Source organism: Gossypium hirsutum, chromosome D11 (genome assembly GCF_007990345.1).
Source record: "Gossypium hirsutum isolate 1008001.06 chromosome D11, Gossypium_hirsutum_v2.1, whole genome shotgun sequence".
In the NCBI taxonomy this organism is placed as follows: domain Eukaryota; kingdom Viridiplantae; phylum Streptophyta; class Magnoliopsida; order Malvales; family Malvaceae; genus Gossypium; species Gossypium hirsutum.
The window spans coordinates 3,958,466-3,982,054 of record NC_053447.1 but is presented as its reverse complement, the minus strand read 5'-3'; the positions used below and the strand labels follow the sequence as shown (position 1 = coordinate 3,982,054).

At 33.7% G+C, this 23,589-nt stretch overlaps 2 protein-coding genes and 1 long non-coding RNA gene across 3 annotated transcripts; 1 reads left to right on the top strand and 2 right to left on the bottom strand.

The window, feature by feature from the left end:
- Nucleotides 1-1,326: 1,326 nt before the first annotated feature.
- Nucleotides 1,327-3,592, top strand: LOC107912010 (zinc-finger homeodomain protein 2). The gene has a single exon (XM_016840042.2). It carries the CDS (start codon nucleotides 2,547-2,549, stop codon nucleotides 3,438-3,440), a length of 894 nt encoding a protein of 297 aa, XP_016695531.1. The 5' UTR covers nucleotides 1,327-2,546; the 3' UTR covers nucleotides 3,441-3,592.
- A 7,897-nt stretch (nucleotides 3,593-11,489) lies between these two features.
- On the bottom strand, nucleotides 11,490-13,149 carry LOC121223642 (uncharacterized). Its single transcript, XR_005920936.1, has 2 exons — nucleotides 12,602-13,149; nucleotides 11,490-11,712 (listed from the first exon to the last, which is right to left on the bottom strand). It is a non-coding gene; the product is annotated as an uncharacterized lncRNA (long non-coding RNA).
- A 7,003-nt stretch (nucleotides 13,150-20,152) lies between these two features.
- LOC107912012 (tubby-like F-box protein 5) lies at nucleotides 20,153-23,254 on the bottom strand. The gene is made up of 6 exons (XM_016840044.2): nucleotides 23,057-23,254; nucleotides 22,825-22,948; nucleotides 22,198-22,590; nucleotides 21,715-21,802; nucleotides 21,219-21,348; nucleotides 20,153-21,132 (listed from the first exon to the last, which is right to left on the bottom strand). The coding sequence occupies exons 3-6, from the start codon at nucleotides 22,549-22,551 to the stop codon at nucleotides 20,460-20,462; spliced, it is 1,245 nt and encodes a 414-aa protein (XP_016695533.1). The 5' UTR covers nucleotides 22,552-22,590; nucleotides 22,825-22,948; nucleotides 23,057-23,254; the 3' UTR covers nucleotides 20,153-20,459.
- Between the last annotated feature and the right edge of the window lie 335 nt (nucleotides 23,255-23,589).

Below are 23,589 nucleotides of genomic sequence, written 5' to 3'. Positions count from 1 at the left end.
AAATAAATGAATAACAATATTATAAATTGGAACGAAATGGCTTTTTTTTTTAAATTTACTCTAAGTGTTAATTTGAAGAAAAAAAAAACCCTACTTGTTTAGGTGAAAATATTAGTTTGAGTTGAAAAGCTAGAATAAGATTAATTTTTTGTTTTGAAATTCTAGAATGAGATTAAGACATAAAACTGTATAGGATGTTTTGGGGGAGGGTGTGATCTCTATTACGACAAAAAGAGAAAGTGGGTCGAAGAAGAACATTGAAATGGACCACTTCATTAATCCATTTCACTTTGTTTTTGGATTTATATGAAATTGTAGGTTGTACTGGGAGATAAGTATGTCCTACAAATGAACTCTTTAATTAGGAAACTTAGACGAGGGTAGTGCAGTAGTGCTCATACTCTTTTGCAAAATCGAGTAGTGAGTTGACTGTTGCCTCTCCACACAGCTAACCATTTGATTTCCTCTCCTACTTGGATTGATGATTAAAGAGGGAAGAAAACCCAGGCTTTTTCCTCTCACTTTACAGTGTAGATTAATGCCTTTTTATTTAGAACCGGTGTTATGAATATTGAGTGAAACAAAAAGGGGGTTTAATGGCCGAAATGAGAATGGGAAAAAGCTCATCTAATGTAATGTTTGATGGATGGCAAGAGAAGCAAAGCATGGACCTAAAAGGAGGTGGGAGAATGCGTCAAAACACTACAGTGCTGTGTTGTGCAGATCCTTTAAAAGCTACTCCATCTCTTTATATTGGCCAACGTGTCAACACTTTCTTTTTTTTTATTTTTGGGGGCACAAAACGTGTCCACGCTCTTACCACCAAGACAAATAGGAAAAACACAAAGTAGACGTTGAAAAGCGCAACAAAATATGTAACCCAAAAATAACCCCGCAACTAATCGATGTTCGATTCAGATGGTAGAGAAGAATGTATTATATTGAGGGTGAGTTTGGATGGGTAATTAAGTGAGGTGTGATTTTAATTTATTTTTTATAGTATTTAATTTTATTATTATTATTATTTTTATATTAATTACGAATAAATGTATTATCCATTTAAATTCATCTTTAATGATAATGAAGTAGTGGTTAGATTTTGATATGGAAGACAATTTTGAAGGTTGGGAGGTTGTTGTTTTTTTATATTTCTTAAAATATCTTTAATCTTCATATTAATGTTTTAAGAATTCGTAATTAATTCTCTTATACTACATAAAATTTAAGACTAATTTCAATAAATGCGTTTGTATCTCTAGTAGAGCAAAAAGTTAATAGTGGAATTGCAGAGAAAAATAAAATTGTTGCTTGCACCTAAAAAGTAAAAAAGGGTTCAAGTAGAGAGAGAAAGAGGATCTGACACACACATACACACACTAACAGGACAAGTGCAGTGTTAGCTATGGATCACCATTCCCGCACTTCAACTGCCGCTGAACATAAAAGATAAAGGTCAGGATGGGGTCCTCTCTCTCTTTTAGATCATCCATCCATCTTTACCTTAACTACCTTTGTTTAACAGATTCTGTAATAATTATAAAGGTTTCATTGTCTGGTGATGTACAAAATCCCCAACCACTGTTCAAAACCTGACCTAATGTGGGTTCTTGAGGTTGCAGGCAGATTTCAGGCAAACAACCCAACGTTCATCACATATTCACATACTAGCTAATATTATTTACATGTCTTTTAGTATCAAAGTTTATGGGTTTGTTTGGAGTTGCAGATAGATTAGAGAGAGAAGAGAGAATTAGAGAATGGTCTTTAAAAATAAAAATATGGTGTTAAGGAGGCAATAATTAGGAGCTGGACCAGTATTGCAGGTTCTGAGAGGAACTAACGTGGCCTTGTCGGTTGTTCTGTAAGAGTACTAGGTCTCTCAATGGCACCCGTCGTTAATACTAATCACTAGTTGTTTTTAGTACAAAACAACCCACCTGTTCCTTCGTTTATATGGATTTTATTTGGATCTGATGGGTAAGTAGGAAACAAAAGCTCCCTCACATATCTCTATCCTTTTTCTTTTAACCTCTTTGTCCTGGATTTAAACTCCTTTTACTTATCAGTTTTTTAAGATTCAAAGTTAAGTTTTTTGCCTTCCTTAATCTATGCTAAAAAACAAGTTTCCTTCCATTTCCATCTGCTGCCTCATGCAACTGCTGACTTTCTTACATCAAACAACACACCAGTTCTTATCAGCTTAATTCATCAAAGGTAAGTTCTTTTGCAACTTTTAGCATATTTTACCAGTAAGGCCCCTTATTATTTATTCCCATTTCCTGTTTGAGTTTTCATGCCAAATTTATGGTTTTTTTATATAATTAATCCCTTTTAGTCCTTCAAAAAGGCTTCATTTGTCTGCTCAAACACAATTTCAGGAAACAGGTTTTGGGTATTATTGCTTATTCCTTTAATTAAGTGAATAAATGATGGTGAATTAGGGTTTAAAAGATATTAGTAAATGTTTTACTACTATATATTAGTTTAATAAAAGGTCAGGGTGTCTGGGATCAAGAGTTTTTTATACATTAGAAATCATAGTTTTAATGGAAGTGAAAGGCCAAGATAAGGAAATGGGGATGCCGAGCTCTTTTAGTTGTAATAATAAGCTGAATCAAGCTGATTCTTCCTTAAAACTCTCATCTTCTTCTGCACCTATAAACCAATCAAGAACCCTAGATCAATACAATGAACCAAACCCATCACAACATCAAATAGACAATCCCAGAAGCAATCCAGATCATGACCGAAATCCAGTTTCATCTCCGATTCCAACAGTTGCTGCTCCAACATCAACAACTATAAGCTCGACTCCTTTGATAAGATATAGAGAATGTTTGAAGAACCACGTTGCCAGCATGGGTGGTCATGTCGTCGATGGCTGCGGAGAATTCATGCCCAGCGGCGAAGACGGCACCCAAGAAGCCTTGAAATGTGCAGCCTGTGAATGCCATAGGAATTTCCACAGAAAAGAAATCGACGGCGAAACACAATATCCCGCCACAAGGTGTTGTTTTACCTACAAAAACAACGGGAGAAGAGGACCCGTTCATCCTCAACAACCAACACCTCTTCGTCAACAAAGATTCTCCCTTGAATTGTCTAACAGTCCGTGTTTGCCAATTGCACCGGCTGCGATGACGAACTTCCGTGGCGGCCCGGCGGAGTCATCAAGTGAAGAACTGAACATGTTTCATTCTAATGAAGCAGGAGGTCGACAACCATCATATCCACAGTCATCAAAGAAGAGGTTTCGAACAAAGTTCAGCCGAGATCAAAAGGATAAGATGATGGAATTTGCTGAGAAATTGGGTTGGAGAATCCAGAAACAAGATGAACCAGAAGTGCAGCAATTTTGTGCTCAAGTGGGAGTTAAGAGACAGGTTTTTAAAGTTTGGATGCACAACAGTAAACAAGCTATGAAGAAAAAGCAAATGTAAGGAAGATTTTTGTACCAAACCCTTTAAAAATATTAGTAGCAAGAGAGAATAAATTTAGGTCAGAGATGTGCATAAAGAAATAGATTAGAACTCTTACTATAATCCCTGATTTTTTTCAGAAAGTAATGTTTGTTTAATTAACATCATTTAAATCTGGCATTCTTCTTCTTAATGTTTGTTTATTGTATTTCAGATTCGGATATATTACAGTTCTTACAAACTTCCGAAACACATAAAGATTGTACTTCTTTTTCACTAAAACATCTAGGATTTTTGTGTGCAATATATTTTCTTCTTTAAGGTGAGTAAATAAATTAGAATTTAAATAAAATCAATAATTTAACTTAATAGTTATCACATTCCGCTAAGAACATATATAAGAGTGTGACCCATAACCCGGCCATTATTAATTTTTCCCCACTCCGTGGCTTCAGCTCTTTCACTAGTTTGTAAATAAATGTTGTTGTTTACTTTTATGCATGCAGATATTTTCAACCTTTTTTCCACCACTTCCATTTGACTTTCACTCCTTAATCATGGTATCTATGGTTGCTTCAAACCCTACCATAAAAGCCGGGGCAACCGGAATTTGATGGGTTTTTTACGATATCAACATGATTATATAGGCATCATACATAAATCCCATTTTCCATGGTTAAGAATATTTCGATGGAACCAAGTTTTTGTTGTTTTGGAGCTACAAATTGGGCCATGTTTTTACATGGCAATCCTGATTTTACTCTCTATGTTTCAAGTGTTAATGTAATTGGCCCCATCTTTGAAGGAGACTTATCATAATTGAGAGATTCTTTCGTGGTAAAGAGTGATGGAAATATGGAAAATGATAGACAATCACTTGGATATATATATATATACTCACATTTATCTAGTAGATTTAGTCAGATTAATGTCAGCCGTGATATATATCAAAGATGTATAGTAAATGAATTGGAAGAATGGACATTTTAGATAGTTCAAGAAAGGGTAGCAGTTTTTAATCCTTAAATTTGATAATTTTTTTTTCAATTTAGTCTTTCAAATCTTTTATTGGTTTATATGGAATTTGACAATTTCTCTTGACTTTTAATTCATATTAATCTTCAAATTCTGTTAAGTATGACTTCTATTTTAGTCAATTTGATAAATAATTTTCTAGTTAAACTCTGTTTATTTGTTTCAATCAAACACTAATTAGTTTAGATTATTTTATTATTATTTGACATATGAATTTAGCCTATAAATAGGCTCTTTTACAACCTTAGAAAATACACCCATTAGAGATTAGAACTCATAACACATTTAGAGAATTTTGTGTTTACGTTTTGAGGGTTCTTTGTTTTCGGGTTTTTGGGGTTTAGTTTTATCTCCATCTTTTGTATTCTTCGTTCTTTTGCCATTATAGTAAAATTATCTTTGCCCGTGGTTTTTTATCCTCTTTAGAGGGGTTTTTTCACGTTAAATTTGTGTGTTCAATTTCTCAATTTATTTTGTTTTTTGTTACTTGTTGCTTAATCGGGTCGATCCCTAACAAGTGGTATCAGAGCTAGTTCAATTTTCATAGATCAACCCCTTCATATATGGCAACAACAAGGTTTGAAATTGAGAAGTTCTATGGTGAGACAAATTTCAATCTGTGGCAAGTTCGGATGATGGCAATTCTCGTTCAATCCGGTTTGAAAAAAGTTGTTACCGGGAAAAAGCCTGAGAATCTAAATAAAACAGAATGGGAAGAGCTTGATGAAAAGGCCTTGTCTGCAATCCAGTTGTGCCTCGCGAATATGGTATTGCAGGAGGTATTGATGGAGAAGACCTCATCCGCCTTGTGGAAAAGGCTAGAAACTCTTTATGCGACTAAGCCTCTAGCTAACCGTTTAGTGTTGAAACAACGTCTATTTACGTTTCGCATGAACGAATGTGAGCTTCTTAGAGATCACATCAGTCAATTCATTACTCTTTTAAATGATTTAAAGAACGTTGAGGTTCATATTGATGATGAAGATCAAGCTATGCTATTATTGTGCTCTTTACCCCCTTCATACAAGTCTTTTAGGGAGACACTGATTTATGGCAAAGACAAAATCTCGTTCGAAGATGTGAAGGTTCATTTGTTAAGTAGAGACAAACTCAACAATGAGCTTCATTTGGATAGCAAGGCAGATAGGCAAGCTTCCGTTTTAGTAGCATCAAATAAACGAGACAAAAGGTGTCGCTGTTGTAAAAAGTTAGGTCACGTCAAAGCAAATTGTTATAAACTGCGAAATAAAAGAGCTGCTGAGGGTAACGATGAAAATGTAGCTGGTGCTAATTTGGCTGATGAAAGCGGTGATGATTTCTTGCTAGTGTCAACGAGCGATAACTCCAAGCTCACGTCCGAGTAGATCCTAGATTCGGGATGTTCTTTCCACATGTGTCCCAATAGAGAATGGTTCTCCACATACTGTTCGGTTGAAGGTGAAGTTTTCTGCATAGGAAACGATTCATCTAGTAAGGTAATTGATATTGGTTCTGTTAAAATGAGGATACACGATGGGACAATTAGAGCACTCTTAGATGTTATGTACCTGATTTACGAAAGAATCTCATATCCTTGAGTATTTTAGACTTGAAAGGATGCAGAATCAACATCGAGTCAAGCGGCATTAAAGTATCTCGTGGAGCTCTCATTTTGTTAAAAGGTAAAAGAACTGACAGTCTTTATATTTTGGAATGTTCTACAGTGACCGGTGAAATTAGACGTCCCTCGTCTGTTACGGAGTCGAAGTCAACTCGTTTGGAGCGGAGGCAACTTAGTCATAGAAGGAAAAAATGTATGACCGTTTCGTTGAAGAGAGGTTCTCTTTTGGATGCAGGTTTTGAAAAGCTAGGGCACTGTGTTCGTGAAAATCAGACCCGGGTTTGTTTTGATTTGGCAGTGTACAAGTCGAAGGCTAGAAGTCTTCCATTTTCTAAGCACAAATTCGACTCAGTTAATTCCCTGCATAGTTCAAGATAGGCTCGTGGCGAGCTTTGACAAAGATGACGTTGTAGAAATATGAGTCAAGGTGGAGATTTGTTAAGTATGACTTCTATTTCAGTCAAATTTGAGAAAAAATTTTCTAGTTAAACTCTGTTTATTTGTTTCAATCAAACACTGATTAGTTTAGATTATTTTATTATTATTTGACATATGAATATAGCCTATAAATAGGCTCTTTTACAACCTTAGAAAATACACCCATTAGAGATTAGAACTCACAACACATTTAGAGAATTTTGTGTTTACGTTTTGAGGGTTCTTTGTTTTTGGGTTTTTTTAGTTTAGTTTTATCTCCATCTTTTGTACTCTTCGTTCTTTTGCCATTATAGTAAAATTATCTTTGCCCGTTGTTTTTTATCCTCTTTGGAGGGGTTTTTCCACGTTAAATTTGTGTGTTCAATTTATCAATTTATTCCATTTTTTTGTTACTTGTTGCTGAACCGGGTCGATCCCTAACAAATTCAAGGACTAAGTATTACCTTAACCTTCGAGAAACACACTATTTATACAAATCTTCAAATTCAAGGACTAAATATTACCTTAACCTTCGAGAAACACACTATTTATACAAATCCCAACTATTGAAGGAGTCATAAGAATATCAATATCTTAGTCAATGATTTATTTGTATGAAGTTGTTTCAATCGTACCGCATATGGTGTTTGGCATTGCACCGGAGACTCCCCACCGGTTATTCAAATGAAACATTAAGTCATGGCAACTAGGGATTGGGTTAAATATTAAGTGATAGTTAAGGAACACTGTTCAGCAGTGTAAATTATGGAGGGAGATGTAGGTGATGAAGGAAGAAAAAAAAAACAGAAAAAACAAAAGGAAAGCATTAATTAAGTCCATCTGAAGGGAGAACAGCTGCCAAGAGTCGCACACAATCAATGGGGGAAGGTTACTTAAATCTAGTATCAATAACTTCAAATTTCTAACATTTGCAATTTATTTCTTATCTTTAACCTAAGTTAATAACTTCAGCTAAGATTTCTATGTTCTAAACTACAAAACATATTTCGTATTTTATTAAGAGTAGGTTCAAATGCTGCCACATCCTTTTTCTTTATTTCTTAAATTTTTAATGGGCAATGTCATTTTTAAAATCTAAAAATTCTTACTGTCTCTCAAATATTTTTCTCTAATTAATATGTACATGACAAATTGATGGGTTTGTGTTGGATTTGGGAAGAAATGGAATCAAGTTCATGTTAATTTTGGGCTTTTAGGTCAACCCAATTAAGTTTCGTTTTATGGTACATCTTTTTTTTTGGTAAACTCTTAAAATAGTCATTTTTATTTACGTTTTAGTTATTTACGTTATCGTGTTGTAACATTTTAGTCACTAAATGTTAATCTCCATTTACGGTAAGTTGATGTGGTATGTTAAATCATCATTTCAAACGAAAATTTTTAGTTAAATTATACAATTGGTCCCTATATTTTTTTATTTTGAGCAATTTAATTTTTTATTTTACGTTAAAAGAGGTGGAGAAGGGAGGAAAATAGAGGGAGAAGCAAAAAAGAATAGAAAATAAAGAAAAAAATTAAATTACTCAAAATGAAAAAAATATGGGGACCAATTGTAGAATTTAACCTAAAATTTTTGTTTGAAATGATGATTTAACATGTCACGTCAGCTTACCATTATATCGTTAATGGTAATTAATGGCTTAATGACTAAAATGTTACAACACGTTAAAGTAAGTGACTAAAATGTAACATTCCAAATATAAGTGACTAAAATATAACCTGAAGAAAACAAAAGTGACTATTTTTATAATTTACTTTTATTTTTCCTGATAAAATTTTGTGGTACATCTTAGTTAAATCCATTTATGCTTGAATTTACTTAGATGCTTGATATATAATGTACTAATATGGTTGAAACACAAAACAGAATGAACTCTCGAAAAGGATTAGTAAGTTAAAACAATATTATGATTATATGATGAAATGGAATCAAATAATTTATAGTTTTATTTTCTGAATTTTGTTTACAATGTGTTACCATTCTAAGTCACTTTAAGGGGTGGTGACATGTAAAATTTGTTTCATCTATGTGATAAAATGAACAGGCAATTAACATTATAAAAAGGAAAAAGAAAAATGAACATTCGATGTTTATTTTAGTACTGCCGAGTAATGAAATAACGTAAACTAGAAGTGTTTAAGTTGACTTGGGTTTTTATTTATTTGCCTTTTTAGCAGGCTTTGATTTGGAATATATCGATCTTGCTTTCATTTTTACTATTTTTTAAATTAATGATTGAGTTGAGAGTATAAGTTAATTTACAGTAACTAATTACTTGGGTTAATTAAATATATAAAAGGGTGAAAAAATTATTAGTTTTCAGTGAACTTGGAGCTTGTTGCAATAATAAATAGAACGAAAATAAAAATAAGATAAGAAAAGAAGAAACGATAAAATTAATCTTTATTTATTAAGTTCGGACATAATAATTTTACGTCTATGAAGCCTAGCTTAAAATATATAAAATCCATAACCGCAACAATCCATCTCTATCAGATAAAACTCATAACCCCTTTACTAACTAGTCACTCAAGAGAGTTTATCAATTAACCACAAAAAAACGAAGCACACAATACAAAAAAACAAACAAACAAACAAAAGTTGGTTACAAAGTATTGTAGATTTCCAACTCTCAAAATCGAGTAACACGAAGGGAAAGTAACGCCTATTTATAGGCTGCAATAGTAACAAAATAATCTTCTTAAATTAGCAGATAAACCCTTGAAAAAATCCATTAGAGAAAATCGGATAATTATCTCTAAATTAATTCCTTAGTTACCAAAGAGATAATGATAAGAACTCAATACTTATCCAATAATATCAAGCACATCAAGAAGCAGTTGGGAGTCATGTGTCATAGTTGAACTATGCTACTTGTTTTGTCAAACATGCCACACTCAAGTGAATCAAATCCAACTGGCCGAAAATTTTTTCAAGGCTCATTTTATTAGTCCAAGAAAAAAAATACTCATTCTAACATAACATGAAAGGAGTAGGTCAAACTTGAAATAAGGTGGGTTTGTTTATAAAAAAAGAAGAAGAATTGGGTTTTATATATATTCAGAGTTTAATCTTACCTCAACCCAATTTGTTTTTTAATTATCTATACTAAGAAGAATTGGGTTTTATATATATTCAGAGTTTAATCTTACCTCAACCCAATTTGTTTTTTAATTATCTATACTATGTATCGGGTCTTTAATTAAGTTGGTGTCATAAGCCAATTGGGCATAAACTCATTTGAATAACGATTAAAATATTGTTACTTTATGAAGTAAGGGTTTTGTTTGTTTACATATAAAAAGTTTTACGAAACATGTTTTTTGCATTTTTCTGTATTCGTTTCATAGAAAACAACTTGTTCAACGGAAAATGACTTACATATCAACGTAAAATAAGCCATTTTTCCTATAAAATGACTTACTCTTTTGAAAAACGTAAGTCATTTTTCGAAAAAGAACTCCTCTATAGGTATTTTTTATATAAAAATTAACTTAAACCAAACTTAATATTATTATATTTAAAATATTAATATAAAATATTATATTTTTTAATATTATTAAACATACATATTTAATTACTTACATTTAGTCATATAATAAATTATTAATATAATTAATATATTGTATTATATTAATAAATTGTTTAATATTTCAATTTTATTTTAATAATAAGTATATTAATAATAAATATTTTGTAGTATAAAGGTTAAAATATGTCATAAGTCTATGTACTCTTCATAAATTTGCAATTTAATCTTTGTACTTTTATTTTCAAGAATTAAATCCCTCTACTTTTTAAATTTGAAAATCAAGTCCAATTGTTGACATTGTTAAATATTTTTGTCAATATTTTTTATGTCACATTTTTAAAATAAAAAAATACTCATTTAGTGTAACTAAAAAATGACTTACCTAAATTTAACAAAATATTTTTAATATATGCAAAAATAATGTAAAATATAAATTTATAGATATAAAATAAACTCAATTAAGCAATGAAAAGATAAAAAAAAATCTCAAATGTATATTTGTTTGATTGAAAACAACTTTTATGAAAGATTTTTAAGAAATCTATCAAACAACAGAAAATATTTTACACAAATTCATCAAAACACAAAAAAAATATTAATATTTAAGAAAAGTAAGTCATTTTTCAGAAATAATTTTCCGGAAACCATTTGTAGTGAAACAAACATACCTTGAAATATATTATTTTAAAAGTAATTTTACCAATACGTAGTAATTTAAAATAAACAAAATGACATGCTATTATTTTCATTAAACAGAAATATAAGCATAATTGAAGAATTGAGTTACAAATACAAAGAGTCATAAGAGAATTCAAACTCAACTTATTGGATCGAATCAATCTTAAAGAAATATATATTACATAATCTATAAAAAAGAATCAATGTTTGTTTCATTTAATTTGATTTCTTATTAAGCAGGAAAACGTGTGGGAAAACAAGTTCCCGCCTTAAAACCATGCGTTTATTTTAAATGCAAATTTACGTTTTCATTTCATTTGAATTTGGATTCCTCTTTCAACTTTTGTCCTCCTTTTTCCCTAGAAATTCATCATAACGATACACCAGATTCCTTCTATGTGATGGAAAACGAGAATCGGATCGCTTTACGAATCGGCGAAAAATCCCCGATATTCTATAACGATCAGGTCGGTATTCCACACTTTATTTGTAGAATTTCAAAACCGAACCTTTTGAATTTTCATTTATAACAATTTTATGTTTGATACTGAAATGTATACAAATAATTCTCAAGTGTTACCATCTTTTTCGTAGTAAATTTGTTCTTGAATTCTTCAGGTTATTATCTTATTTGCTAGATCTGCAGGATTCTTCGATTGGATTGATTTTCCAGAAATTAAGCAGGTTCGTTTCTCTTCAACGGTTTCGTAGCCTGCTTTGTTTATAATTTAGTATAAACTGATTCGTCGGCACTGCTTTTGTGTTTGTAAAAACAAGGTAAATTACTATATAAATATTTAATATTTTAATTTAACTAGACAAGGTCAAAGGAAAATACAAAGTGATAATACAGAAAATAGTAATAGCAGCATGTACAATTACAGTAGGGATTTTCTTTTTTTCTGGGGGAATATCATCCAATGCTAGATTTCTGCGACTGTGCGACTGAGGTCTCTGGTTTTGTGAGTATCATGTTCTTTTTCATTTTAGTACTTGACTCTTTGGGAACCTGAAAGACAAGGAGAATATAGGTTAGAATATGGGAAAAAGGAATTTTATTGATTTTTCATAGCTCACTGAAAACCTTGAAAACGAATCCAAAACGATCCAGAAAAGGGAAAAAGAAACATTATCAGTTTAGGCAATAATGCAGTCAATGTTTCCAAATAAGTTGGAAAGCAATCGGTTTGGTCCTGCGTAAAGACAAAATGCATAAAATTTTAATAAAAGAATGTTCCAAGTGACTGAGAAAGCGAGAATAAAGATGGTGAACTATTGAGTGGCCCTTTATAAAAATCAAACAAAAGAAGGTGGTCCTTTTTTTATTATACATGGGAATCTTCTGAACTGGTATAAAGTAAAGGACCAATCTCATATTGAGTTCCTTTTGGCTTGTAGACAGGACAAGTTGTTCCAAGGAGTTTTGTCCTAAAAAGAACATCAAACATAAATGATAATTTGAGAAGCAGCTAGTTGAACTGGATGGTTGGAATGCCAAGGAAAAGGAAAATATGATTTTATACCCACTAGGGACTTAAAAGAGTTCTTATTCCCATTTTCAAGATTATTTTGTATCCACTAGGGACTCCAGTTATCAATGTTTAAGGACTTCGGGAATGGCGGTATATGTCTAAGTAAGAGTTTCTGTGGGTGTGTGGTGCTAGAAGGATAAGGATATACTTCATGGATGCCTCATTGGTAGTTCTTAGAAGTCACTGTTTTATCGAATGAACTCCGTAGAATTCGGTTATTTCTTACAATAAAGAAAGAAAACTGCATTTAGGATGTGACACTGATGCATATGACAGGGTTCTTCACTTAATTAACTGAAGAGATTTAAGTGTTTGTGGATAACTTGCAAATAGGAAGTAGAGCACATTACCGTTGTTTATACTCACCACTTTAGCTGTTGCTTCCACTTGGATATGGATAAGGGTAGCGGCCAGACTCAATGTCTTTGAGATCCCTGACTAGGGCATCATAGTGCAGCTTGACTTCCTCAGCAGACTTTCCACCCACAGCCTTGGCAACATTGTGCCAGCGGTCAGGAGTGTCCTGGTCATATTTAGCCAGAGCCTTCTCGAACGTTTTGTTTTGTTTAGGTGTCCAGGAAGAGCTAGAGCAGCGTGAATTATTGAGAAAATTGGATGACATAAGTGAAAATAAGTACAACTGAAAACAGAGGGTCTTTTTAACAAGCTTCGGATCAGAATGACAGGCTAAAAATTTAGAGAACTATGTCAGTTCCTGAATTTGAAAGAGTGAATAAATTGAAACTTGTATAAAGGGAAAAGATGGGGTTATTTCTCTCAAAGAAAATTACTTTAACTTGAAGGAGTTGTATGGGAGAAATGAAAGGAGCTCCTTATAAGCAGGAGGAAAAGTGTGGTGGGGTTGAGCCAGTTGGGCGAATATATCCTCCAAAACGGCAGAGTATCAAGTGACCCGTCCCCATAGGAACCACAAGATGGAGTAGTACAACGAACAAAAATTAAAAAGAGAAGAATTGGTATCAAAAGACAATCTCTATAATTTTAAAACCAGACCGTATTCCTTGATTAGCAGTGGCAAGTGGGATTTGCCTTGCTAGTTATTGCTTGCTAGTCAGTGAAAAGAAATATCATATATGGATACCATTAGCTGGAGCAAACTCATCCTTTGTTGTATGTTATGAAGCATCAATTAGCAAAGCAGTAGTTGCATTAGTTAATCATAATTAATACATTTTCTTTTAGCATGAAAGTGGACATCAGAGGGGTATAAGCCATGATAGTTAAAACTTGTTAGGCTTTACCCTTATGTTGCTGTTGTAGCAAGTTTTTCTTTCTTGCTTTGGATTTTGGAATAAAATATTAATTATAGAAAGAAAAAAAAGAAGGGATAATCAGAATAATTGAAACATAAGGTCAATAAAACCGAAGTTGATCAGTTTAAGAATTTTTGGTAAGTGTAAGTGATTTACTTCGTCATGGTCGCTTTTTCCTTTTATTCTTGGGTTACAAGCATGTGAAGAAAAATTTCACTCTTAGTTAACCTTTGGTAATGGTTCTAGTCTTCTAACTGGGTTTTAGAGACATTAACAGCTCTTCAGTATTGATTTTGACATGTTTCTAACGAAGTGTTATAAAATAATACGGTTTCACTTTTTCCCAAATGAAAATTCAAAACCTTAAAGTAGCTGCCAAAGTTATGAATTTCATGTGAAAGATGATGATGTGCCTTGCTTACTAAACTGAAGAAGACGGGTGAAGTTTAAGTTAATGATATGGAGTTTTGAAGCAAAACTGAAGGCGCATATTGATTCGTAAGGTTTGCTTTCGTGTTTCAAGTTATACATACAAAGCCATAATTGTTTATTGTGTAAATTAACGGTCTTTCTGCTCAGCTCTCAGGTAAGTGCAATGGTTGGTTCCAACTGAACCATGATAGCTAGACGAAAGATATAAAAACTTTTTTGTTATTCTTTCTTAATTAATCGTTTCTGATTCACCGGCTTTTATCTCTGCAACTCCTTATAATTAGAGAATAAATAAAACCAAAGGGCCATGTAGTCCAGCTGAATAAAGGCTTCCAGGGAAGCAGAAGAAAAAAGCTTCAAAAGTCTAATTAATTGTATTTGTTGTAATGTATACCATGGATAAGAGTTGCTTCTCAACTTCCAAACAACCATGGTTATTTACTTTGATCAACTAGGCAATCTCCTCTTGAGCATGTATAAATCATAAATTGCAGTGTTTAAGTCAGATCAACCTTCTAATAGCTTTTGACAATGATCCTGTATCTTTCCGGCATGTACTTAGGTTCTCAGTGTTCTTAAGATCTATCTATTTTGTATTGTTACCAAAATAACCATTCATGTACGGAGACAACATGGCGATTATTTGATGTTCTTGGAGGGTAAAAAATGCAAACCAGCATAACTTTACTACCTTAAAGCTAGGGCTATGCTAATAGTAGGGATTAGAAGTGAACAAAATTTGATTTGATTCGAAAAAATCGAAAAAAATTTAAATTTTGAGTTAATCAAATCGAGTTATTCGAGCTAACTCGAATTAGAGTTTGAATCAAATTGAATTTTACAATTAGAATAACTAGAATAATTCGAATAACAGATTAGTATAAATACTCTTTTGATCCTTGTCAAGTTTGAAAATTAGCAAATTAGTCTTTCTTAATAAAAATTACAAAATTATTTAAAAATAATTTTTAAAATTCAAAATTGTTATAAAAATTTCAAAATTTATATTTTTTTAAAAAATTATAAAAAATATATAAAGAAAGTTAAAAAAATTAAAAAATTTCTAGAATAATAATTTTTGGGATCTAAATAAGTTAATTAATGATTCAATTTTATTATACTAAAATATTTTTTTTATTTTACTTTGAAAAAGTTTTCAAATATATATTATTTCAAATTTATGTGCTTAATATGTAATTAGTATTTTTAATTTAACTTGAACAATTTCACTTGATTTGAGAAAATTTCAAATCGAGTTAGAATGATAAAATTTAACTATCAACTCAAAAAAAATTTTACTCGATTCAATCCAACCTTCACTATGATAGGATCAACGGATAAAGATTTCAATTCCATTATTTTCACTGAACCTGAGCAGATTGTGGCTCGGCATACCTCATGTAATACATTAAATAATCAAGGTCAATAGTACTGGGAATTTGTGTAGTTTGTCAATGGCACCCTACTGGACCGCTACCAAATCTTGAAAGATCTTGATGGTGAATCTTATCATGTGCGGCTTTTAATCTCTTTACTCCGTGGCACACAGATTGTGACCATTGATTCTTCCACTTGCTATTATTCCCAACAAGACATGGACTGAATTCTCACTAAAATCTATACATATATAAATATAAATTACCGTTTGAAAAGTGAGGCATATGGATTCTCAACCGAAGATAATATCTCGGCATATACCTAGACCCTTGCTAGCCGACTGTGCAAGTGGTAGGATGAACAGACCTGTTGCAAGTGGAACTGTGATCATGTGTATGTATCGCAGTTAAAATCTAGAAACTGCTTTCTGACAATCGGACTAAAGGAGGAAGGTACGGAAATTTTATCCAGTTTTTGTATCCTTTTATAGCTAACTAGCTATAAGCATATATGTGCTGATTGTCTTTACTACGCTCATGCTTAGAAATTATAGACTCTCTTTTTTGTTACTCAGTTGCATCTTCTCACTCACTTGACCAATATTTCCTTTTTGTACAATGGTTAAGTGGCAACAAGGTTCTGGAAGCTATGGCAGTCAGAACCTACATTATTCCAACATTTCATTTTTTCTTGAAATATCGGTCTTGACACGTATTTAGACATGGTACGGCGACCTCTAAGTTTGGGGAAGAAAAACATATATGTGTTGAACACATACTATTTGACACTTCCACCCAAATCCAAATAACATAAGTTAGAACTAAGAATTAGGGTTTTTTTCTTCATGTTACACAGTATGAGTAGTTGTTACTATTGGCTAGTTGGCGTCAAAGAATAATAGAAGGGTAGTTTTGGGGGCTAACCGTTGGGTGATAGTGGCTTGGGGTTAAATGTAGAGCGAATATTTACTATCATTTTACCTTATCTGTCTAAGATTTTGGAATCATATCTCCGCTTTCCTTCCAAAGTAACACGGATGGATTCCCATTTTTTACCTTGATAGATTTGTTCTCATTTGGTGGTTGTTGCTTTGTATTTACCTAAAGAAGTGACTGAAATTTTCAAAAGAAGATGCCTAGATAGCCTTCCTGTTCCTTTGTGGTTAGATTCCATATCAAAGAACAGAAGATGTCTGCAATACACCCATATAGAAATTCAAGATGTAAGTTCATTAGTGGGTGAATATTAGGACTCTAATCCAACTTGTTAATAATGAGTCAATCAAGCAGTAACGCTTAACCTTTTGGTTCGAAGCTAATGAAAGTAAATCCACTAATTTTGTCTAGTCTACATCTGCTAGCATAAGCATGGAACATTTTTATTAGGGAATTTTTGAACAAAAGAACAGATGGCTCAGGAAAAATGTTAATAACAAGTGAACCTGATTGAGGGAGCAAAAGAGATCTTTCAATGTTCTTTCTTTGCTTCAGACTTTGGGGTTCATTCGCATGCATGCTAGTCTATGATAGAAAGTTAATAGCCAATTTTAATATCTTTTAGAGATGGCAATAGAGCAGGACAAGGGCAAACGTTGTCAAATTCACCGTCTCTTCAAATGTAATATTTTCACCCTATATAGAGGTAAAAAGATAACTTTATATGATGGGTGGGACAGGGCGACAAGTAATTAACATAATTGTTCTTTTTCAAAAAAAATTCACCCACCCCATCCTGCTTCGCATTACATCTACTGTTCAAAAACAAAAATTTGCCCCATTTGGTATGAATCTGTTCAAAATCCATTGAATAGATCAAGTTTTACCATCCTATCTAACCGCATATCATAATGGATCGTTTGGATAATATAATGAAACAATTATTGAAGGGAGGTTAAGAAACAGTAGTACTCTTGTATCGTTATCAAGACCATGATGAACCCAACTGGATGCAGTGTTTTTCCGCCTCTTATTTGCATGTTTGTATACTTTCTTCTCTTACGGCCTCTGCTCTCTGGGTTATATGTTAGGTTCTGAGCCTGCGGGTAGGTCTAGTTCATGGATATCGCCTTGTCACCACTAGCCATAAACTTCGATAGGGTGTGGGACACAATACTTTATGTTTTTTATATTACTTTTTCTATAACCTCAAAGCTGGAGGTTTATGAAAGAACCAAAATCATTGAGGGGGATTATCATCAAGTTTGAGACAAACTTATATAGAGTATGATTAGTACACAGTTAGTAAGATCTATGGACCAACAAGCAGAGTTGTTTACAAAAGCTTTACCTGGTTCTAAAATAAGAAGTATTTGTAAACAACTGGGTACACAAAGTATATTTTTCAGTTCACCAATACAAAGAAGATTACCATATTGGTGATGGGTTTAATAAACCTCATCACGTAAGTGGAGACAAAAAAGGTGGCGTTATCCCATATTCAGCTTAGGTTTTATACATATAACCAAATAATTTCAAGTTGGATGCTTAATAACTCTTTCATCATAATTAGGGTCAAATGTGCATTACCACATATAACATTTCCTTCATAGAGGGGCTGTTTTCCTCCTAAACTTACTTTCAGATAAATTTAATTTAGTTAGTGTGGTTAGACTTGGATTTTATTCTCTTTATTAACATTAGGGTTAACAAGTATTATGCCTGGTAATATTCTTTCTCCTTGCCTGGGAAGGGTTCACTTATCGGAATGTGGCTACAACATCCTCATACTGTAACTAAATATAGTTAGTTGGTAAATAATTTTTTCCGGCTCCAACACTAATTTTGATGGTTTAGTTTCTTAGATTTGATTATGTGTATGATGCATCTGCTATAAATTTTTTGGTTCTATAACTCTTGAGAATTTACAGCTGTTGGCAACTTCTGAAGTTCTTCGTCTAATTCTTTTTATCTATGATCAGATTCTGGTAAGTTGTCATATTGGTCGAGAGATCACAAATAGAACACGTTTATATACAGGGATTGCCGAGGTAAACATCATTGCCTTCCACATTTTTTTCATATAAATGCCCGGTTTGCTTCCTGGAAATGCAGGGAATTGTTCTTACTAGAAAACTATCTCAAACCTCAGAATATTTCATGACTTCGACTTATTTTGTTTTGTGGCTGATGAATAGCTAATAGGTAATTGAAGTTTTCCGTATTAGAGATGATAAGCTCATATCCTATGCTTTCTTCGCGTTGAAGTTCTTTAAAATTGATGGGCCCTTTTAGTTGTTAGGCAAGTTTTGCATAATTGGTAGGTTCGATGAGTAGTTGGCAAGGGACAATAGCCAGTGGCTGGGTTGGAACTCAGATTAGTCTGATCAGCATAAGTTATTAAGGACCGAGGAGCCTTCATGACGAAATCTTGTGGAGATATAACCATATGAAGTTGGTGAAGACCCTCCCAACAGGCCTCTTGACGTACGTTACAACTCTTCTCTTCGCTGCATCATTGTAATTATTTCCACCTATGGTTTTAAGCCTTCATATTGAACGCTTTGATTTATGGCCTTTTGTTATGTGTTATATCCCTCTGAATCATATTTCTGCAACTGCAACCTTTTTCATCTTGGAACAAGGACTCTTAAAGGCTTACATTCTGTATACCGTGGAGTACTGCCATTGAAGACGTAGTATGGGCCAAAAACAGAGATGTACCGGAATTTCATATGCCTGTATCTTAAGTTCCATGAAAATAATTGTGTTCGATTTATGTTGCTAGGCACTTTTGGTTAATATAAACAGTTTATAACCCGGAGAACACAAGTGAATATAACAATGAATTATCGAGGAAAATTACACTTGGCATAATGTCTTGCAGTAGAACTTCTAAATACATTTATACTGCAAATCGTGGCTTTGTCAAATCACTTGATTGGTAGGGATAATCATGTCCGCCAGATCGAAGTTTATGGACCTCAGCCGTGATTTACCACAGATTCTTACTTTTTTCAGTGCATCAGTTCTTTGATCACCAATATTCTAGATTTAAACCCTTTTTTTTTTAAATGATGGATTGCAGGAATCCTATTCCACCCCACCATTCCAATTTACCTCTAGGGAATTCATTACATGCCCCACTCTGAGATAGTAAAATGTGATCTAATAGCTTGCTTTTGGGTCAAAACTGACGTCGAATATGATTTCTGGAATCTTGTACTAAACTGAAGAAAACTAATGCTGTTACAAGCCATTATTTTGAAGCATCCAAGTCCAACACATTCGGCCATGAATATATAGAGATATGATCATCCAAAGACATTCTAAACACAGAAGAAATTGAGAGAACATTTTTGTACTTGTGCTAAACATATACCCAAGTTAAGAGTAGCTTGGACGAGAACTATGGGTGTTACTCAAGACAACAAATATTTTTTCAGAACTAAGAAGAGGTAGTTTTCTTAGGAAAGTAAATATAAAACATGCTGATGGCTTTATATCTATCATTAGTGATAGAAGAAGAAAATGAGTAGGTATTGTCGTATAAATTAGATTAAAACTAGCTTAGACTCCCCTTTTAGGTTCTTTCCTGATTTTCTTTTTCCACAATGTCTTTAGACAATGTGACATTCCATTATTCAAGAAAAAGGCTATAGATATTTGGATACCTTGTATCTGCTCGATATGCTTGTGTTTGATACATTCGGACATGGTATGAAGATATAAACCTTCAAATTCATGAAAAAACTTACAAATTTTGAACATACTGATGTCAGACGACACTATGTTCAAATTCAAGTAACATAGCCTTGTATATCTATTGTTGAAGTTTACCAAGGTTATATGCATGCATGCATGCTAAATAAGATTAACTATAAGACTAGATATAGGCATTTGCGGTTAATTTAGTTTTGATTCAAAGATACGACTCAAACAGAATGCAAATCAGATTGCATGATCCGAAATGTCACGCACCGTACAGCTAAGCATTAGCCAGCAATGGCTGTTCAAGAAAAGCTTCCATTAGAACATAAATGACGATAGTAATAAAATAAGGAAGCATTCCAAAGGAGAGATGCACGTATCTTCTTGCCAACATGCTATATCATTCACAGGCAGATTTGGAAGAAAGCGGCTCTGGTAGATCGCAAAGGCTTGAAAGCACGGGAGAGTTAATCCATGGCAACACCGATTCACTGATCATTCGCAAGCTGGTTTGGTGTCAAAGCTGCTTAGGCAGATTGCAAAGGCTTGGAAAGCAGATAGAGGATATCGATAATCCATGGTGAAGATGTCTTTGCCGATTTTTCCAAACTGTAAGATTACCTTCTCTTGCTCTTCAGGTGATACATTATGTGATGGCTCAACAGCAGCAACAAGCTGGAAATTCTTAACAGAGGCCACTGTCACACGCCCCTTGAAGTTAAGGCACCAGCACTGTAACTGTTCATGCCATCTAGGAGCCTTGTTCTTTAGGGTTAGTGGCTCTCCTGAGCCCAAGGGGTGTAATGGAGTGGCTGGGAGGGTAGGGGAGCTGGGGTTTGTCACCGGTTCCTTTCCTTTTGAACTGATTAAGGGAGAAAGTTGTTCATCAAAGGATTGGCGGAACGCTAATGGTGTTGGTGCAGTGCCTCCTTCCTGAATCGAAGACATGGGAATCGAGTGCAAAACACAATGCATTCTCCTTGGTCCTCGTGTTCGCAGAACATTGAGCTCATAGGTAATGGTACCAATATTGTAGTTGGACGAAGATAGTTTTGGAAACACCTGCTTCGAGTGGAATCTTCGACTCGATCGGGTACTTGATGGGATTATTGAGTCACACGGAGGTTGACTGTCATGTATTGTGAACTTAGTACCAAAAAAATTAGACCTGAAAAGAAATTTTAACATGTCATCGCAGATATTATAAAGAGAGAACGATCAGAAAAACATAAGAAATCTAATAGCGAGACTTGCCTTAGTTTACCGACATATGTATAGCTGGCCCTAGAAAAATCATCAGCAACCAAAGATATAACAAAATCCGTGCAGGTAGCCCTTCTGACCTTCCTTGCTGCTAACAGCAATTTATCACTCTCCCCCTCAGCTGTAAATGAAAGAAGCAACACAAGTTTATACTTCTCAAAATGTATCGAAGCTTCATAAAATTGGCAGCCCAAACAAATCTTTATTAATTGGCTAAAAGAATGAGAACAAAATACGATAACCACAAAGCTATGTAACCCTGATTACTCAAAGCCAAATTCAATGAGTATAAGTCAGCCGTGGGAAAAGGAAAACTAAATGTAATGTTATACCGTGTTTCAAAGCCTTCACATCTGTTTTAGCATCTTAAATTTATTTTAAAAACCCAAGATATCAAACTTATTTTTTGACTCCCCTAGCACAAAACCTTCAATGAATCCAATTTGATGAATAGAAGCATAAAGGCACAACTGACAAGAGGACTTACAAGGCACCAGACCATAGAACAAAAGATATGTCGAAGTGGCTCTGTCTCTTCTAATATAGCATTGAATCGGGGACTCATGGGGACCAGGCTGTTCACAAACATAAACAGAATATATAAACAACCTTTTAAATGGAAGAGTGAGATAAAAAACAGTCACTTCCATTATTTATGTACACAGACATCGGAGCTATTGTTGAATGTATATAGCAGACACAAAGGTTGGGGAACTTTAGACCTAGCTTATAAGCATGCGTTTGGAAGTTCATAATACAAAGATGAAACCTTCCATTATAAGCCAGTGTCTATTTCATGATTGAAAAAGCAACATAGAAATATAGGCAGTTATGTTCTTGACAAAGATGCAACAACAAATATATCAGTGCAAAGATTTTGGCCTAAGTAAATTAGACTAACATCGAAATAACCAGTAGTTCCGTCCACAAAATCAAATGGCATATTTTCCAATAGAGAAAAAAGTACAACCTGCTTCAACGAAATGGGAAATGTGAGCCTTCCACATTGCTCTGGAGTCTGCACAATCTCCTTTGTAATCTCTCTCCAAGACCTACAAACTGCAGCACAAAATACTACAACGGCTCGAGCAGGCCAAGCTGTCTCGCTCTCTTCAACCCTCTGGATGATATCCAAGAGCAATTCAGGCGGTAGGTTCGCCCAAGGGCTTTGTTCTACGGATTCAGATTCAGTTGGTGCTCGATCAGGAGCAACATGGGATCGAGTCCTACTACGCCAAACCTTGCTTTCCCCTCCTCTCTTTGATATGCTCCCAATCCCCTCCTTCATTTCCTTTAACTCTCGCATAATACTCTTCAATGACATCTTTTATAAGCATGCCAAATCCAATCTCTCAATATTCAACTACAAATATAAACATCAAAAAATAATAAAAATAAACATTTCTCTACTATTCAAATATCAGGTTCCCAGTTCCACTAAAACAATTTTTTTTATCAAATCAAACTCCATAAATAAAAATATTGAAACCTGAGTCATAATTAACACCCAAGACCAAAAAAGAAAGAAATCCCAAAGATCAACAACCAATAAATGAAATAAAATAAAACGTACAAAAAAATGAATTTCCTTTTTTACCTGAACCACCAACCCAGAAAAGCTGAAAGCAGGATTGCGAGAAAAGGAGGAAACCAGCTCTAAGCCAAACCGGTTCAAATCAACCCAGAACTGAACCAGCTCAGATGCACTCCCCCCACACACTCTTAGGGACCCACAGTTCAATCAACACCACAAACCAAAAACAAAGATCAGATCAGAATGAAATAAATAATTAAGAAGGTTTTCAGTATTAGAAAAAGAAAGTGCCAACTTTTCTTTTTATTGGCTGGAATCTTAAGATGGCCACGTCATTCGTAACGCCGGTGCGACCGATACAATCAGCGTTAACGCCGACGTTCAATCCTCCCGGCCACCGCCGCAGCCATCAACACCGTTTTTCTCCGCAGATCAGAAGCCAAAACTAACTCCCTCCTGCTCTTTTTAAGACCAGAGCTCTCTTTCAGTTAAAGGGGATCCAAAGTTTTTTATATATAATATTTTTTAAAAATTAATTTCTGGTTTTAGAATAAATTAAAAAAATAAATACAATTTATTTGTTTGATATTTCTTTTAATTAAGGTCCGTTAAAAGGTGATTTTTATTAATTATTAATTATTAATTATTAATTTAAGGATTAATTATTATTTCACATTTTTGTCATTTGGACTGAGTGAAAAAAGCGTGTAGATGAAGACACATGGCAATCAATCAGGTATTTGCGGAGATACGTCTTTTTCTACCCACACGATTAGTATTTGACAACCGACCATTTTAATGTTTTAAAATGAAAATTCTATTTTCCCA